Below are 19,287 nucleotides of genomic sequence, written 5' to 3' on the forward strand. Positions count from 1 at the left end.
TGCTGTGGTGTTGTAAAGCGAAAACGTGGCATGAGCAAGTTTGAAGGGCAAAATGCCGTTCTTAATTTGTTAGGATAAAAATACAGGCCATTGCTTGTTGCTGATATTTCCATATGCTTTGCACAGGTTTTGTAGTGGTCCTTGAAAACCTTGAATGTGAAACTGCCATTTTCAAGGGCCTGAAGTTTAGAGAGTGCTTAAAAATCACTGAAATTTTTTTTTAGGCTAAGCTTAGTGGATTTTATTCGTGTATTTGACCACAAGATTTAAGCAAGTTAGTCAAGCCAATCCAGTCTGATTAGCATCTCCATTTTGTTTGTCGTTGCTAGTGATGGTTTATTCGAAAAAGGCTCAGCGAGCACCTTTTTTCGGTCCATGTGCAATAAAAAGAAACGTTTTGTTTTCGAGCCGGTCTGCTGTCATGGTGCTGTGATTCTAGAAAAATGAAAATACTTTGTCAGGGCCTTGAAAGTCTTTGAAAACCCTTGAACCTTTTCTGCGAAAGCTGCTACATACCCTGTTTGCATCGGCACATGTTCTCGTGCACGCAGATGATGGAGCAGCAGCAGCCAGCCAACAGCAAGCCTCCTGCTGCCGCACCACCTGTTCCACAACCCCGAGGCCGCTGGGCGCAGCGCTTTGATGCAGCGCGTTCGCTATTTGAGAACGGCAAGGAGGTGCGGGCCAGTTGCTACGAGCCTCCTATTTACTTCAGCGCTTTAACACTCATTTACCTGCCTTGCGAGCACCTATACATTGATGACAGGTTGAGGAAGCACTGAAAGGGAGGCTAGGTTAGTTGGTGCGGGCTCTCAATCCAGGATATCCCAATGCCCCAAGGACCAAAGCAAGGACAAGTAAACAAACAGGACATGCATTAGTATGCTTCTTCTCCTCTAAGGAATTTGACCTGAGAAGCAAGTTCTTGTTAACCTGCATTTTTACTAGGCTGACTTTATCCCACAACGTCTACTCTTCCAGTGATGTATATCTTGAAATGATTTTGTTTAGAACTGTTTCATTCTTTATCAATTCATATATGCCGTTGCCTTGAATGAACTTTGTTTGGGGAAGAGTCTAGCGCGTGTCCACTCTGTTTATTTCTTTCTTCCTCTGGTCCCCGCTGTGTCATGTATTAGTGAATGATAAGTTGTAGCTGGCTTTACGTGTAATTGCATGTGGTGTCAGTGCTTGCCTTTCCTTTGGTGCAATTGAACAAGTTCAGACTGGCCGTCTGGCATCACCATCTGCCTGAAGAGCAATACTGCTGTTTCTTCTTTTTGTGAGACCGATCATTTTCATCCCCGCGGATGGCAGTACTTGACTAGATGACAAAACTCTTCTCTTCTCAGCACTGATTGGCAGACAAGTGCTTCAGTTGGTAAGCCTGAGCTTGGAGGAGAAGAATTAACTGCTTGTTCTGGAAGCAAGTAGTGAGAAGGGAAGCTGCGCTTGAGGCATCCCGAGCATGCTAAATTAGCTTTTTTATAAGAACGTTTGAGGCTTTCCACACATAATTTTCTATCTAGAAAGGGTGAAGCTTTCCTAAAATATTTGATTCTACTAGTAACTTTTTCAGGAGAAATTTTCTCAAATATAAATCAAGTGGCGATCCCTTGAAGGTTGTACACCTTTGTCAGTCATTTCTGTAGCTTCATATCTACTCACTAGTTTGTGTCAAGTTACACAGAGCATCACAAAAGCTTTCCCCGCAACCTTCCTTACTGTAGCGTGAACTTAGTTCTGCTGTGCATGGTGACTCAATTAAGGTACACTGCAGTTCTTCACTGGAGCTTGAAGAAATGGCAACAGTGCCGCAGTAGAACAAGGAATGTCACTACAGTGACATTTCTTTTTTTTTTTTACCACTGTTAATCACTTCAAGCCTCCTTCTTTTTGTAAACTTCTGTCTAGTTTGCGGTGCCACATTGTTGCTTAGGTAGACAAGCGACTTTGTCACCATGACTGGATATTTCCACTTCTAAAACTGCATCCAACCACTGTGTCAGTTAAAGGTGCTAGCTTCTAATGTATCTTTTCTGACACTTTGTGCCATCTCTCTCCGATAAATAAATAAAAAAAAAAATGTTCATTCATTCATCCAGTGCCACTTTTTAGAAAGCTGAGAAAAAATACATTTTTGAGTGGGCACTTGTTACCGACGAAGCCTGAAGGCTGCACCTGGACAAGTGTCTGTAGCACAGATGGGTTAACATGAATAGGTGCGACAGGCAGAAGGAAGCAGAGATGAGCCTCAAGTGTGACATCATATAATTCAGCATGAAAAGACAACCACGATTGACTGAGGCAGAAATATACCAAGCCGTGAATTTGTCTGGACTTGTTTTACATTTAGTTTGATGACTAGGACTGCATGTTTTGTGCATTTCTTTGCACTCTTTTAGCATTTTCTTTTCCCTGTTTCTAGAGGTTGAAATAGTGTGCTTCTGCTCTTTCCACTTTTCTTTGTGCTGCAGTGCTTTGCAGTAGCATGGGTGCTTCGTGGATGCTTGGGTGCTGCTCCAGCTCTCCTGACAGACGTCTTAGCATGTTTGTCCCTTTCTTCTCTCATCTTTCTCTCTCCTTTTCTGTTTGAGGCTGCACACAGCTCCATGATGTTAAAGAGGCCAGTGGTGATGGGCTGTTCCTTGTCGTTTTTGGAGGCAAGCTCTTTGTTTTTGCTGCAGTAGTAGCTAGTGCTGTAATCCAAGGAAAGCCAGCAAAAAGTGTGCAAATTCTCTTATCATGTGCACGAGCATGTTAAGCAAATCATATAGTAGTGTGCCATCATGCAATGTGGGCAATGTACTTGGGCAATTACTTTTGGGGATGTAATCACATTCTCTAGATTTCACGTGACTCATCACAGGATGTGTTAAGTATACGGCCGACAGCTTTCCTGACACTGTGCGAAAATAGTTTGTTTGGCATAGCTCCAGAAGTGTTGTTGGCTGTTACGGGAAATCGGGAACAAGCCTGGTGCCGAATCACACGAAATTTTGCAAAAGTGATCATATCCCCAAGAGTTATTGCCCAGGAATACTGCCCCTGTACAGCTTGCCACGTACTCCCCTGTTCCTCTTAACATCCTGGAGCTCCTTGCACCTGTGACAGTGGATACCATGAAAAACTACAACATAGCAGCTTAGGTGGCGTGCAGGCTTCAAGGGGCTCCTCACCAGGCCCTATTGGAATTTTTGGTTATACACTAGGATGAGGTAGAAGAAATTAACTGTCCTGTTACTATGCCACCAGCAGGCGAGCATCACTGCCAACGAAGACATTCTCTCCCTCTGCCTCTAGTACTGTTCCCAAGCCGTGTTCTCTGCCCTCCCCCACACGGGAGCCGAGGGAGGTACCGCAGCGTTGAGCTCCACCTTTTTTTTTTTTTTTTTTTTTTCCTTTTTCTGCTGCACGGCGCATTTACAGTAGCAGGATTGTGCCTCCCATATTAGATGGTTAGTTACGATGAGTGGCGTAGATTGCACTGTGAAGAGGCATTTGTGTGTGTGAGCTTGGAGGACACATAGCGCCGTAATACTTTCCAGACACGATCGATTGTCAGCGCAGGATGTACGCACTACTCTTGTTTGTTTAAATGGCCAAAGTTGGTGAGGGGCCCTTTAAGAGTAACAAGTGCATGTTCTCACGGCCCAGATCAGGCTGTATGCAGACTACAAAGGAATTCTGTTTGTGGAACTCACGGTCTCTATACTTTCACTTGCAAGTGTACAATTATTATCGCAGTGTCATTATATTTACATATTGAGGCCATGAAGTTTGTGTGAGTGCGCCACCGAGGTACATCCCCATAAACTTTACTGCGAGCATTTACGTAGGTACTTCTAGCATACAGCAACTAACAGCTTTGAACTTTTACTGACTGATGAAAATATACAAATCAGAAGCATAGCACAGTTGAGCCCAAGTAGAGTCGAACCAGGATATATCGAACTCGTAGGGGATCAAGAAATAGTTCGATATATCAATAATTCAATATATAAAATAAAAATCTTATACAAAAATTTTCGACGGGATGTTAAAGAGGCCAGTGGTGATGGGCTGTTCCTTGTCGTTTTTGGAAGCAAGCTCTTTGTTTTTGTTGCAGTAGTAGCTAGTGCTGTAATCAAAGGAAAGCCAGCAAAAAGTGTGCAAGGTCTCTTCTCATGTGCACGAGCATGTTAAGCAAGTCATATAGTAGTGTGCCATCATGCACACTACTACAAAAAAAGCCACTGCGGCTTTTTTTGCCTGCCAGGCGATCTATCTCTAGGTCAACCATGTACATGCAACTCTAGTCTTCTACTGGGATGGAAATAACTATGATCAAACATCGATATAATGAACATGAAGGTAGCAAATTAATTGGATGTAATAACGTCTATAATGGCTCGCCCATATCAGCATGTAAGGAATACGCGCCTATAACAATAATCAGATATAACGAAGGTATTTTTATGTCAGATGTGACTTCATTATAATGAGTTTCAGCTGCACTCGAACGAACTCTTTCCAGCAGCGTAAACATTACTGCGGTGAAATTGGTATGATGCAAAATTAAGGTGCATCCTTTTATTCTCAGTTCTGACCTCTGTTTTAAGAGTCTAAAGGAATGCCAATCCTAGCTGGACGGGCTTTCAAGCACTCCCAGGTTGTCAATGACTGCTTTTTGCCTGTAGTATATTCTGAACACTTGTTGGTCGGAATTGATTGATCGATTCGTTCATTCTGTGCTATGCTATGCTTCGAGAGCAGCTCCCGTGTGGAGGTGCCCGGGAAGGCGACTCGAGTAGCGCAGCGAGTGGCAGTGTGCGCATGGAAGACGGCGATGCAGAGGACGAGCACTCGGACACGGAGGGCAGTGGTGGTGTCCTCTACCCTGTGCCCCAGGACGGAAACAGCACTGAGCCCGTGGGCAGCTTCCGGGTCACGGAGGCTGACCTGCCCCGCCGGCGCCCACACCGACGTGTCTACAACAGTACCCCAGGTGCGGAGCACAGTCTCAGCTGGCAGCCTGCTGTGCTTTGTGTCTGCTCGCTACAACAAATTTTTACCGGATTAAGTATTGCACGTCACGAAAGTGTCTATGGCATAACTTTGCGATTGGTAATCTGTGCTCTATATTAAAAGCAATTAATTTTTTACGCCAGTGGGCAAAGCTGAAAGAAAGGTCTGATGACGTCTTGGGAATGGGCCATCAAATCCCGGCCACAGTGGCTGCATTTCAATGGGGGCGAAAGGCACAGACGCCCATGTCCTGTGCATTAGGGGCACGTTAAAGATCCCCTGGTGGTCAAAATTAATCTGGAGTTCCCCACTACGGCGTGCCTCATAATTAAATCGTGGTTTTGGCACATAAAACCCCAGAATTCATTCATTCATTTTGGGAATGGACTCTCAGTCTAGCGCCAGTGTTTTGACTGGACCACTTACTATTCCTTGCAGAAAGAAATGCTGGCCTGACATCTCAATTTATACTGTGTGCAGATCTGCAGAGTGAGGCCAACAGCGAGGATGAAGACTCAAGCAGTACAGCCGAGCTTCGACCTCTGTCAATGTGTGTCAGCACCGAAAACCTGGACAAGCTGGGCCAGCGGGAGCACTTCATGCGTGCCAACTACGAGAGTCTCGAGCAGCCGGTGACACCCCCAGTCCCTGGCGTCCGCAGGGCCCAGCCCTGGCACCCGCTCGAGCCTGTCTGCTCGCCACCACCGGCCAGAGAGCTCTACGCTGGGCTCGTCGGGCAGTAGCCGTAGACGCGAAGAACTAGCCCAAGCCCTCAACCAGGCACGGCAGAAGTTGAACGCTCTGGGCTGGTGCAGCAGCAAGAGCAGCGGCGACCTGTTGGCAACCAACCCCGAGGAGAACCTCATCCGCCGCACTGCCTCCATGACCGACATCTCGTCCAGACGTCGGCTTACCTACTCCTCAGGTGTGCATTGGCATGTTGCCGGGACCCCCCTAGAGTGTTTCTTTCGCATGTAAATGAGAGGAGTCTCCCGAAAATTTCAGTAAATTTGGGCTGGTTCTACGATTTTACTAATGTCGCAGTCAAGTTCTATGAAAAATTTTGTTCTCAAAATAGTTTCATCCGGTCAGTCTACGATCATGTTCTTGTAAGTCTTCTGATGGTGAAAGGACACCAGAGGCGTACTTGCTTCGAGCAAGTTTATTCAGGCAAATTTGTGTAGCAGGCAAATTCGGCATTAGCAGAGTCGCTGAAAAAAGTAACTGTGATCAAAAACAGTGTCTTGCTCGTCATTCTCTGCTGATCCAGGTTGGCTGCTGCTTTTGTGTTGCATCTAAAGGTAAATCGTTGTTAATAATGTGTGTACGTATACCACAAAAGGTGTGCACTCAAGACAAACTAAAAAAATATATTCTTGCTGTTTCTTCCCCCTCCTTCTCTGGCTGCAGGTGTCTGCGGAAACTTTAGTAATCTTAAAGTTCGCAGGTTGGCAAGTACGTGCTGTGAATTTCCATCACATAAATTAGCCTGTCCCCACATTTAGAGAGTGCAAGGACTGAAAACGCAAACGCACACACGCAGATAGTCGCACACACACTGCGACAAAGCTGAATTGGAATGATATTTTCTCTCTAGAACAAAGCTGGAGAACGAACATTTCCAGAGCAACTAACTATCTTGTGCTGCTACCCCTTCTATCTTTGAAATGCCTGCATTTCAGGGGGTCCAGACCACACAGCCCTTTGTCACTAAAGATAAATTCGTATTTGTGACCCCCTCTCATGCAGTCTGGCAACTCTATCTTTGTTTGTTTATTTGTATCCTCTCAACTTCCATAACCCAATTTTACATAAGCCACTTCTGTGGTTGAATTGATAGAGCACCAAGCATCGCATAAGTTGAACAGAAAGTAAAATGTAATGCCCACCACAGTAATTTCTCCTTGACATTATTGTGGCAGTTATAAGGGCGCAAAAGAAAGTGTATGCATCTACCAAGGTTCTGTAGAATATAAAAATATAAAAAAATGTTTACGAGTCAAAATCGTCCACTACCGTGTATGTTATTGTCCCAGACTTATCTTGACAAGGGGAGAGTGAGCCTTTTTCTCAAGAGGCAGCACTCCCACTGTGATGGTAGAAAACAAAGCCACACGGCTCCTATGCACTGTTATTGTGTGAATGGGTGCCTTTCTCTCTTTTTTTTGGTTTACAATATGGCCAAGGGGGTGAAGATGGGTAGCTTTTTTCAAGCTGTGCGTATGAAGACAGAATTGCTCTGTCTCCGTCTGCTCGCGCTACTTGCAATGTCACTCCAACTAGCCCAAATAAAGGTGCTAGATGCGTAGGGAGATTTGTTGCAGACACCCAAGAAAAAAAGGGGCAGTTATCAGATTCAGCTGTGGTAATGTCCAGGTGACTCGGTCGGCCTCTGGTCCCAGCAACAGCAGCAGCAACAGCAGCCTCAGCAACATCAACAGCCGCAGCAGCAGCAGCAGCAGCATCTGTCACCCTTGCAAGGCATGCTGCGCAGTGCCAGCCTCGGGGCCCTGCACATGGCTGGTAGGCGGGTGCCGCCAGTGCAGGTGTCGGACGACTCTTCTTCCTCTTCGGACAATGAGTCGACAGTCAAGGGCCCCACCCAGGTACGGATCCTGGCATGGCACCATTTCATGCAGGTGTCACTGGATGTGCAGTTGGTAGCAAAAACATCGCGGCCGCAGACAATGGAAGCCAATTGGATGTATAGCATTCAAAGAGAGTGAATGTAGGTACAATTGGCATCAAATGAAACATGAACAGTGGAGTGCGTGGCCAAAGCATAACTGAAAGTATAGTGCGCGCCGTCCAGTCATCACCATTGACAGGCACGCACATCCGTTTTTACAGCACTGTGTGATGGTGATCCCTCTATACTACGATACTTTCCTTTCTGTTCTAGTTCTTTTTTATTAGAAAGTGAAAAAAGAAAAGTTAAAGAAAAAAGAAGCTAAGATATCACAGTATAGGGCGAGTGTTATTGTACAATGAGGCCTAACCCTATGTGCTATCAGCGTCAAATGAAATGCGAACAGTGGTGCGCATGCTACAGTTTTTGCCGTCATTATTACTGCTCCGTCATCTTTCCTCGCTTTCAAATAAAAGAGAACCAGATCAGAAACTAAAATATTGCTGTATAGGAGGAGCATCATTGCGCAGTGCGGCCAAACCCGGTGTGCGCACCTGTCACTGGCGTGCAATATACTTTCTGTTATGCTTCGGCCACGCGCTCCGCTTTTCACGTTTCATTTGGCCCTTGCATCATAACATGCTACATATCATGGTCATCATCATTGGGTGTTGCATGGCCTCTGAGATCAGGGTATTCTGCTGTTGCTACAATGTGGTGCTCGTTAGAATTTTGTATGCCATGCCTTGCTTTTGCATAATGCAATGCCTGCAGCTGCAGCCGCATACTGCAATGTGGCACCTGCATTCAGTTCGGGGTAGAATACAAAGATGCTTGTGCACCGTGTTATCAAACAAATACAGCACTAAGAAGCTAAAGGATTCTTTTAGTAGAGACCAGTGTCTACGACTGGAGAAGTAAGAGGAAGATGAAAAGACGAGTCTTTCCACTTAACTTCCAGGAGGTGCAATTTTCACAAACGAATACAACGCACGCTTCTTTTACTTCTCGAAAGGAAATGGCTCACTCACAGCTGCTAATGTTCATTCCAACAAACACAGCACAAAGCAGTCTAAGGCATAATTTGCATTATATACCACCAGTTGTTGCATTACTGCTTCACATTAAGGGTGAAACTGTAATTTTTTGCATAGTGCTTGCGAAAGTTTCCATCAGTGGTGCACATTGTGTTTGCATGTGTGTGCAGGTGGTGACCCCAAGTAGCGGACGCGAGTGGGGCGGACGTGGCCACGAGAATCCGCGCGCCCTGGTGGAGCCCATGCTCCATGGGGGCCGTGGAGGGGGAGCAGCCACGCCGGGCACACCGCGGCCTCTGCCCCCAAATCCGGCCGTGGCCCCTCTCACTCGGGAGCTTTGCGAGCGCGTTGCCCAGGAGCTGGCACGCATCACTTCCTATGCCATCCACGTCTTTCAGAGGGTGAGTACACTGTGTTGACGGTTGAGGATACCCATGATGTAACAGATGCCCCGGATGGTGACAGTGGGCAACTGGAAGGGTGTGCTGGTGTTCGGTGCCACTTAGCACTGTTAAAGAAGTATAGTACCGATACCTATTTTCGAAGAGTTGCATGAATGCCATGGCACATCTCGGGTGTAAAAAGGTGACGCTCAGCAGGTGTGAAAGCTGGGAAATGCCTATGTGAAATTTTAACTTGATTCACATTCAATATCCAAATGCTAGACTTGACAATATTGACACTATCGCAATTTCATGAGAAAAATTTCATGACGTTTGGCAGTAAGAGTTGCTAGGGTGACGGGCTTGAAAATAAATAAACGAGTAGTGCTGTTCGATTCTTCTGGCTGAACTGGCATGTGGGAGCATTAGTGGGAACTAAGCGAACTCGTCGAACAAGCTGTTCAGGTCCTACATTTTCTCAGTGCATTCAGTCCATAGCTGGAGCTGCAAATACGTGTGCCAAGGAAGCTATGGCCGCACATTTAGCATTCAATCGTAGTGCCACCAACATCTTCTTTAGCAGAAGTCTCTGCCAGTGAGTTGAGAAATGATTCCGGCTCACTCACAGTGCCATGTACTATCGCGTTCAGTGTGAGCTGCAACGATTACGTGTGGATTGATGCAGTGTCTTCCCTCTATGCAGGTGACCATGGATGTGGACTTGGCCCCAGCTGACCGGTCCGCCATGACCAACACCCTGGCCCACGGTGTGCTGCAAGCTCAGCAGAACCTGCGGCCAGCAGCACCTACGCCACTTTTGGCACCACCGGGAGCGGCTCCCCTGTGGTCAGCACCGCCAGCTGAGCCACCCGTCTTCCAGCAGTTTCCAGCTGCACGGCGTTTTGCCACTGCCGAACCTGCACCTCCCGCCGTATGTACTATTGTGATCTTCGACAGCGATGCTTTCTGAACAAAAAAAAAAAAAAATCACAGTTTCACCATAGCAACGTGTTAGAATATTACACAAAGTGTAAGCTGTAGTGGCAGTATGAAGTAAACGTAATCCGACTAAGTAAAAACGAACTGTTGTGCTAGGGGTCCTCTGTTTGAATCCTGCCATCGGACAATTTCATTGATGTTTATTAATTAAAGCCAGCATCTTACTTAGCGACATTACCATCACTCTTTTGTATCGGGTATGTTTCAAACCTCATTCCTGGGCCAATCTCGGAGGTAGTGCACAGCCGTGCCAATAATATTACATGATTTTCAGGTTTGAGCTTTGTTATTGTTTCGAACTTTTAATATTTAAGATAGAAGGCATGCACTGTCGGTGTTTTGTTTCACGACATTTGTTTGTGGGCTGCCATTCTCAAAATTCTGAGGAATAATTTTGTCAGGAATGCAAGACCTGATATGAGCATCTTTAGTGAGAGAATGGTGTGGCAATATAACCCTCATATACTGCATGTCATATAGCATGACGTGGCATATAGCATACGTATACCTAAATATATATGGAACCTCATGGATGCAACGTCAACAGTTGTGTTGCCTTTGCACGCAGCCTCCCCCCCTGGCACCCATGGGTGGTCCCCTCAATCAGTCGAGCTCGGACCTCAACGCGCTGCTGCAGCAGTACTCGGAGCAGCTCATGAAGATGGTCAAGGAGCAGATGGCCAAAGGCGACAGCAAGCCCAGTGATTCCACATGACTCTTTTAGACGAAGCCATTTTTATTTTATTTTATTCTATTGCTGCCAATAAAGGGCTTTCAGCTGGTGACATGCTCGACAATGCCCTGGTGGATGAGCTTCTCGCACTGGGAGCGCTCGAGGAAGTGGGTGGTGTCCCTTGCCAGCACGATGCACGTGCCGTCCTCCGTCTCGAAGTCTCCGTAGTCCCGTATGCACCGCACCTGCACGTACAGCGACTTGGGTGGACTTCGGTAGCGACTCAGGTCCAGTCCGACGCTGGACATGTAGTCGGCGAGCAAGCCGTTGTATCGTCGCAGCCATTGTTGCTGCGCAAGACAGTGTGTGTGCTGAGTCAGTTTCCTTCGTGCAGAAATTGTTTCACTGCTTGCTCACCACTAGAGGAAAACCGTGGGTTCATTGGTACAGGACACTGCTGCTTTATTTATTGTGCTTTGGGGTTTAACTTGGAGCATTTCCTTGGGGTAGTGAAGTGCTTTGAGAGTAATTTTTTTCTTGTTTTTAAATTTCGATTATAGGTCCAGTGCATCAACACATCTTTTCCATAATGCATTTACTAAACCTACATTTTTGTAACTCTCATAGCGCATAATTTTTGTATTCTAAACAATTCTTTGTAATGGCCTGAAAACCATCAAAGGTAGAAATCTGGGCATAATTGGAGTGAATATGTGAAGAAAAAGCAAATGCTTCAAAAACATTCCTATAAGGGTCCATAATGATGACAAGACAGTATAGGAAAATGACGCTGGTTGCACAGCTACATTGCATGCAAACACTTATTGTGAAGCTCTCTGGTTAATAGGTTTGTGGCTGCTACATTGTGCAGTGACCCGCCTGCGGTGGCTCAGTCAGCTAAGGCGTTGCGATGGTGAGCACGGAGATCGTGTGATCGAATCCCGGCCGCGGCGGCGGCATTTCGAATGGAGGCGAAATGCAAAAACGCCCGTGTGCTTGCATTGTAGTGCACGTTAAAGAACCCCAGGTGGTCAAAATTAATCCGGAGCCCTCCACTACGGCATGCCTCATAATCGGAACTGGTTTTGGAGAGTAATACCCCAGAAAGAAGGTGCATTGTGCAGTCCAGCCCATTTGTTGTATTATGGCTTTTCCTTTTTTTGTACAGTCCCATAAAACCACTTTGTCCTTCTGGTTTCTAACATCCTTGTGGCTAGTTATTTCGTCCTTAAAGTAAACACTAATATATTGTTGCTTCCAAGTGCATAAAAGGGATGTGGAGATCAGAAAAAAAGGAAGAGGAGAACGAGGACTGTGCAGCGGCCATTCCTGATAAAGGATCATCATAATCATCATTCCTGCTGTTCATAGCCTGCTGTTCTAAATAAACCCTTAACCCTGTGCTCGTAACAATATTAATTTTATGGTAATGCTTAGTTTTCAGTGCTCTGCAGCGAAGATAATTGTTTGGAATATGCAAAATGACTTGCAGATATACTCAGTGTAGCTGTCCAGAAAATATCCAGGTCCGGTGATGCCAACAAGCAAATTATTTCTCAGTGCCAAAAATTTTATTGCAGAGAAACTCCAGACAGGAAGATTGGAACCTGTGGGAATAATAAAAGCCACAGTGACTGTTGTCGGTATGCTATCCACACTGGGCTGAACCAGGTAGTGTTGTTTTATGTCTGAAGGCTGTACTGCAGGACACAAGCCCTAACTTTCGTACCTGCCAACTCTCCCAAATTTTCGTAAAGTTATAGAATTTGAACTCGTTGGTCTCTGAACCAGCTGTTGGAAGTTCTCAAATAGTGAAAGGATGCTAGAGTAGTTTGCATTGAGCAAGTTTAACAGGCAAGTTCCTGGAGCAGGAGAAATCGGCAAAAGCAAAGTCTCTGAAAAGTTGCTGTTATCTAAAAGCATTGTGTTGCTTGTCACTTTGTCACTGCTTGTGTGCTGCATCGAAAAGTAAACCTATAATAACAGGCATATGTATTCCTGGAAAGCGGTGCTCATGGCAAGCTTAAAGTGTAGTTTGGACACGAAATCCAAAAAGAGACACTTGGCCTTCCTTTTATCAGATTAGGAGTTTATACAGCCTCCTAATGTGTGTATTTAGTATGTGTTGACACTGTTCTGTAAAATGCTGCACAATACTGTCCACTGTCCATTTGCAAGATTAATGATGCATGCTCATGACTGCTGTGACTGACATCATTCACTTAAAACACCAGGAGTGACAATAGATTACATGGCATTTTGTTTACATTACTTATCAATAACAATAAGCAAATGACAATAGGACAAAGTCAGATGCACACACACATACATACAAGGCCATGTGTCTCACTTTGTCCCATTTTCATGTGCTGCAAGTTATTGATCATGAACCAACTAGCCCGGCAGTCGATTCTCATGAACAACATCACTAAGTCATGGAATATACCACTTCAGATCTCGTAAGATTTAAATTAAGGTCACCATCTGCGATGAGAATCAGTCCCGCTGTGTGCAACTCTAAAGAAGCAAATCCAGCCATTCTCATGAAATTGAATGTGAATGCTTACGTGAAATTTCCAAGCATAAATGAAAGAAGTTGAGATTTTACTGAAAGTACTGAAATATACAATATACGTGCCTTGCTCCTGGTTTCAACTTCTCTAAAAACATTGTGCATATTTAATTGCATGAATATTAGCCGTAGTGATGCCCATGTTATGTGGAAAATGCTGTGGCATTGCAAATGTGAAAACAGGTATGCGTCTATTGCACAAGGAGCATTTCTTATGGCTCCTTGCAGCGAGCACGTGGTTCTTTCTGCATTCTTTAGGCTCTTGAGGCAATGGTCAGGTTGGAGAACATTCACCAACATCCTTGTACACGATTACCATGCTTGATCGTCTTTTTTCTGTAAGTAAGCTCGCGTCAATGCACTTTGAACTCACGCTGGTGCCTTTGTTTGTTTTGTACAGTATTTCTAGTAACGAATAAGGTCATCTGCAGTGGCTCTAGCTAGCGAATCTTTTGAGGAAGGTCGGTATACCGATCTAAATCATGCCTCCTTTTTTTTTTCTGTGCCAAAAAGGGGCGAGGTTAATGTCATTAAGTGCTATGACCATGTTTCTTAATGTCATTATACTTAATGATTGCTGTCACACGCGCATGTTTAATGACAGACGTCATGGTGGCGATAGCTACACTGGATGCAGTGTTTACAAATCCCGAATAGGCATAACTTAAGCAGAATTATTTCAGATTACTTTGTGTTTCTCGTGTGCAGCCGCGACAGCTAATTTGAGTGTGACTAGTACTCACGGCCGAATGAGTTGCAATAACGCACTACCCCTTTAATGCCAGTCCAGCGCGGGTCCTGGCAATTAGATATGTTGTTACATTTCATACGGATAACTGTAGGTTAACTGAAGTGCTTCGCTTTGTGCACTCATCCAACCCTCGCGGTGGCAACCTCTCGGCTGCAGAGATCAACGAGCGGCAGCACCTCTTGCTCGGACAGGTTCTCCCTGAGCTCAGCTGCCAGCGCGGTGCCGAAACCCCAGCGCATGTCACGGGCCGACATCAGCCGCTGGTACAGGTAGGCGAGCAGGCAGCGCCGGATCTGACTCAGCGCGACATGCCGCGCATGCACCGTGGCGTGTCTGTTCTCCATGTGGGTCTCCACGTCGTTCTGGTTCTCCGTGAAGAGCGCCTGCATGTCGGCCAGGCAGTCCCGCAGTGCATCCTCCTGCGCACAAGTTGATCACTCGCCGCTGTGGATCGGGGCGCTACGGTTCAAGGGGCCGCGTGCCACCCTTCCTCTTACCTTCAGAGGTGGAAGCCAACCGCGCGAGCGCTTTAGCTCCTTCACGAGTTCTAACGCTTTCTCCACAAACAGCACCATGCTGGACCACCTGTCTGCACCGCGCGAAATTGCGCGAGCTCAACTTTCGCGCTTTTCACTGATGATGATGCCTGGGCAGTCGCGCCAGTCGCGCCGCGTCAGCTAAACATTTACAGGGCGAACAAGAGTAATATTCTCTGTTATTTTTCCTGATATTTAAAATAAATAAACTACCAAATACACACAAGGGATTTAGTGGTCGACTGCGGCAAGAAAGAAGACACGCTAAGCAACAAAAGTAGCAAAAGCAACAAAACAAAACGCGTGGCCTCACCGGAATTCACGTGATCTGAGACGACGGTGGCGGTGGTCTTGAAAACAAATAATGCGCAGAAGAGAAGCATTGCCCAGCGAAGTGGCCTGGGCAACACTCATATGTTGCTTTGCTGCACAAAAGTAACTAAATAAAACGTACCTATATGGCTCTGTGTGTCTCCACAAAACTGGTGTGCGGGCTGCCTTTGATGTGTTTAAATTCAATGAGAGCTGTGCTACACAACACTGCGCGTCAGTTTGTTTTTCAGCTTTCGAGACGTCTGAGTTCTAGCACGAAGCAAGCAAAGAAGCTTAAGACTTCCTTTGCTTGAAAAAGACGTAAACATAAAGTAAAATTTGAAACATATGCCTTACATATATGCTCTAATAAAGCTTTGTGCATACAAGCAAAGGCTAGATCGATGTGCTTTTTCATCGCGTAACGATGGGCCGGTTTATACATACAAGGTGGTGCACAAATACTGACAATTGTTTTTTTTTTTTTTTTCCTTAAAGCATGTGACTTTAATTTTATCTACAGTATTCAATACAGCTTGAAGAAAATTTGAGAAAAGCAAACCCGACGCAAATAAGAAGTGGAACAAATTAAAGTTAACACAGTTAGCTCACTTCACTCCTCGACAGAGACGTTTACGTTTCTTTTTCTCGTTCCTATTTTTTTTTCTAATTTTTATTTGTTTACTGTAGAATCCGCTACGATGCGTTTCGTACGTACGCCTCATTATAATCACTGTCTGTCTCAACTTGTCGTTAACCTTCCCTTTCTTAGCAACGCGTCTAGCACATTGGTGGATCCAGAGCGGCCGGGGGACCTAAGAACCCATCCCTCACATTCCCTCCCCGAGAGATGCCCGCTGACAGCACTGAGCGCGCAGCGAGTGATCATGTCCTATTCTTAACTATTTATTTTTTTCTGATAGTGTAGCCATCTACATCGGTATAAAACTGCTCCCGTGCGATGGAAATATTTCCTTATACACTGCCGAGCTTCTAGCTCGTGGATGAGTGTACAATACTTGAATTTTACTGCTACATTTATCCTTTTCGCAAAAGCATTTATTTATCAATAACAACAGTTCCTCATCATAGCCGTGTTTTCTAAACACTTCGCGAAATTTACTCACATTTTCATTGCCGTATGAACATACATGCCTAATACGCTTCACGTATAGTTTACTCGTATTTTCATTAACGTATCAGCATACCTGAATGAACATTCATACCTAGCATAGCCGGTGTCTCCAGATGCTGCGAAGGCCGGAAAAAATAACCTGTCATAAGCATATTTGTCAACTCTCCCGAATATTTCGTAAAGTTTACGAATTTGGGATTGATCGATTTGTGATTTTAAGAATGTTGCGTCAAGTTTTACGGAAAATACCCGCTCGCGGATAATTTTTGCCAATCCGTCTTGGAACCTTCCGTTGGAAATATTGGTTGCGAAAGGATGAAAATTCATGCTTGCTTCGAGCAGGCTTATACAGGCAAGTTCCTGAAGCAAGCGAAATCGGCAACAGCAAGTCACTGTGGCGTTAAAAACAATAATGTGAATATTTGCTGTGCCAAGTTTGTTGCTGATATTGTGCTGCGTCCCAGCGTAAATACTCGTTAATAAAGTGCGTATGTAACACTGAAAAGGCATGCGTTCGGGACAAGCTAAAAAAAAAAAAAAAAAGAGTGCGAAAGAAAAGCGATGGCCACTTCAGATATTGGAGCCAGGAAATCACCTACGGACATTTTTTTTTTTTTTTTCAGCTTTTCAACTCCGAGCGCCAGCGACAATGAAGCGTTGTGCTTCATGGAAGGCCCAGACGCGAGCTTCGCGGCACTGAGTAACCATTATCTTGTGCGCAAGGTGTTCACGCTTGACAAAACCACCCTTTCCTCCACAGCGCACACCAGGTTGTGCTTCGCCTTTCTGGTGAAACTGCGACAAATTATTTATTTCTTTATCTATCTATCTATCTATCTATCTATCTATCTATCTATCTATCTATCTATCTATCTATCTATCTATCTATCTATCTATCTATCTATCTATCTATCTATCTATCTATCTATCTATCTATCTATCTATCTATCTATTTATTTATTTATTTATTTATTTATTTATTTATTTATTTATTTATAGTACCTCACAGGTCCCAGATAGGGCAACGGAAGTGAGCATAATTATGCATTTATAGTATAAAAACGGGCGCTTATCCCGACAGAATGACAGGTACAGAACAGCTTATGTAATTTTGGAAACACGAAACAAAAGAAATAGGGAATACATATGTGGGTGCTTTCATATACGGTACCCCTCATTTGCATGTGCAACATTTCCGGTTATAAGTGCACGAAAGATGTGTACAAATGCTTTCTAAAAGAATCACAAACAGAGATGCAGACGATGTCGCTGGAAAGGTCATTCGAAAGTTTGATGGCGCGTTGCAGTGTACGCAGCTCGATGAGTTGAAGGCACGTATTCTGTCAAAGATGCGTTTCAGACATGCGTACAGGTCTGTCATGCGTACAGGTCTGTCAATAGGGGTAATGGGGATGACCTGCCAGAATGAATATACTTGTGAAGCAAACGTAGAAGGACTATGTCATGGCGGGTTTCTGATGTCCGCAGCTGTATGTCAAGTTTAATTTCTGTTATAGTGGTTTCTCTAGTTTACATTAAGAGGGGAAAAAATGGAGCTGGGCAGGCCATGTAATTCGCAGGACAGATAACCGGTGGACTATTAGAGTAACAGAATGGGTAACAAGGAAAGAGAAGCGCAATCGAGAACGGCAGAAAATTAGGTGGGGTGATGAAATTAAGAAATTAGCAGGTGAAATTTGGGAACCAGCTAGCTCAAGACAGGTGTAATTGGAGGTCGCTGGGAGAGGCCTTCGTCCTGCAGTAGACATAAGAATAGGCTGCTGCTGCTGATGATGATGATGATATTACGCTCATAATTTCGAGGAATGAATCGGGCAGCTCTGTTTCAGTGAATCAGTCAGCTCGCTCCTTGATAGGGTGATCAAACCAGCGACGCGAACTACAGCTGTGAGCGGACAAATGTTCACGAGGCTAATTTTCATACTGCACGGCAAATCACGTATTTTCTGAGGCAATTTACACTTCAGTTAATTCAAGCGTATTTAGTTCAATACACCACTTAATTGTGCCGGTCGGGAGGCATATATAGGAGAGTAGAATGACACTGCACTTACGAACGCGCGCGCGTGTGCTCATACATGTGCACGCGATGTATCTAACCTTGCTAATGAATTAATTCTGGGGTTTTACGGGCCAGAATCACGATATGATTATGAGGTACGCCGTAGCGGGAGACTCCGGGTTAATTTTGACCACCTGGGGTTCTTTAACGTGCACCCAATGTAGGGTACACGGGTGTTTTTGCATTTTGCCCCCATCGAAATGCGGCTGCCACGGCCGGAATTCGATCCCGCGACCTCGGACTTAGCAGCGCAACACCAACGCCACTACGCCACCACGGCGGGCCATCTATCTTGCTGTGAGGATATTTTGCCCGCTGCATTAGTCACACAGCACCTTCTGCGAACGTAATATTAGAACGGAGCAAAAGGCCTGGACATGTCCGTGCAGTGTATACACGCTGCATATATACCTCCAAAATGTCCCTCAAGGGCATGCAAGGAATGTCCGCAGGACACGGAAAGTGCATGCAGCCAAACGATCTTGCGAGGGACGTCCGCCGGACAAATTAAGCTCATTCGAGGCATATCCATATAATTTCAGTGGATGTCTGAAGGATAATTTCATGGGTAATTGCGGTCACTGGGTACGTGCCACTGTAATAAAACCTCGCTATAACGAAGTTGAAGGCCGGGGGAGCCAGCATATTACTTCGTTATATTCATTATTGCATGTGCTGCACTATGAATATCTACGGGCATTTCAATTGTAATTTCATATACTTCGTTATATTCATCATTTAGTAATATCCAGTTTCGTTATAACGAGGTTTGACTACGCTTTCCATTCTTGGCCAATCCCACAAAATGGTTACGTGTCACTGTGACACAATTGGTACAGAAGCCTTAAATGTATTTACAGACATGTGTCGTGCATCTCTGCGCACACGCCTCTCAACAACATTCTTCCGTCGACAAGCGTCATGCATTGTTTTTATGCTCGTGACACTGGAAGCTAACTGTAGCTACAGGCGACGAATGTGCTTGCCATTCGCTATGCCGTCGAGCCTCGATATAACGAACGCGGATATAACCAAGTAAATAAAGATTGTCTCACCGCTGTTACAGTGTAACGTGTATATGGTTATAACGAATATCGGATATCACGAATTTATTTTTTGTGTCAGATATGCGACTTCGTTATAATGGGATTCGACTGTTCGCTAACTCAA

At 45.1% G+C, this 19,287-nt stretch overlaps 2 protein-coding genes across 2 annotated transcripts in view; one reads left to right on the forward strand and one right to left on the reverse strand.

The window, feature by feature from the left end:
• The window catches only part of LOC119457611 (mitogen-activated protein kinase-binding protein 1-like), a 28,148-nt gene extending 17,308 nt beyond the window's left edge, over positions 1–10,840 (forward strand). The window contains 8 exon segments of the mRNA XM_037719232.2: positions 552–677; positions 4,756–4,987; positions 5,488–5,662; positions 5,664–5,932; positions 7,384–7,613; positions 8,844–9,074; positions 9,760–9,987; positions 10,624–10,840. Coding sequence (XP_037575160.1) covers positions 552–677; positions 4,756–4,987; positions 5,488–5,662; positions 5,664–5,932; positions 7,384–7,613; positions 8,844–9,074; positions 9,760–9,987; positions 10,624–10,770 — 1,638 coding nt within the window. The 3' untranslated portion in view covers positions 10,771–10,840.
• Positions 10,779–14,704, reverse strand: LOC119457612 (DNA replication complex GINS protein PSF1). The gene is made up of 3 exons (XM_037719233.2): positions 14,549–14,704; positions 14,228–14,470; positions 10,779–11,078 (listed from the first exon to the last, which is right to left on the reverse strand). Exons 1-3 carry the CDS (start codon positions 14,624–14,626, stop codon positions 10,830–10,832), a joined length of 570 nt encoding a protein of 189 aa, XP_037575161.1. The 5' UTR covers positions 14,627–14,704; the 3' UTR covers positions 10,779–10,829.
• Positions 14,705–19,287: the final 4,583 nt, after the last annotated feature.

The sequence above is a fragment of the Dermacentor silvarum genome, chromosome 7 (assembly GCF_013339745.2).
Source record: "Dermacentor silvarum isolate Dsil-2018 chromosome 7, BIME_Dsil_1.4, whole genome shotgun sequence".
In the NCBI taxonomy this organism is placed as follows: Eukaryota; Metazoa; Arthropoda; class Arachnida; order Ixodida; family Ixodidae; genus Dermacentor; species Dermacentor silvarum.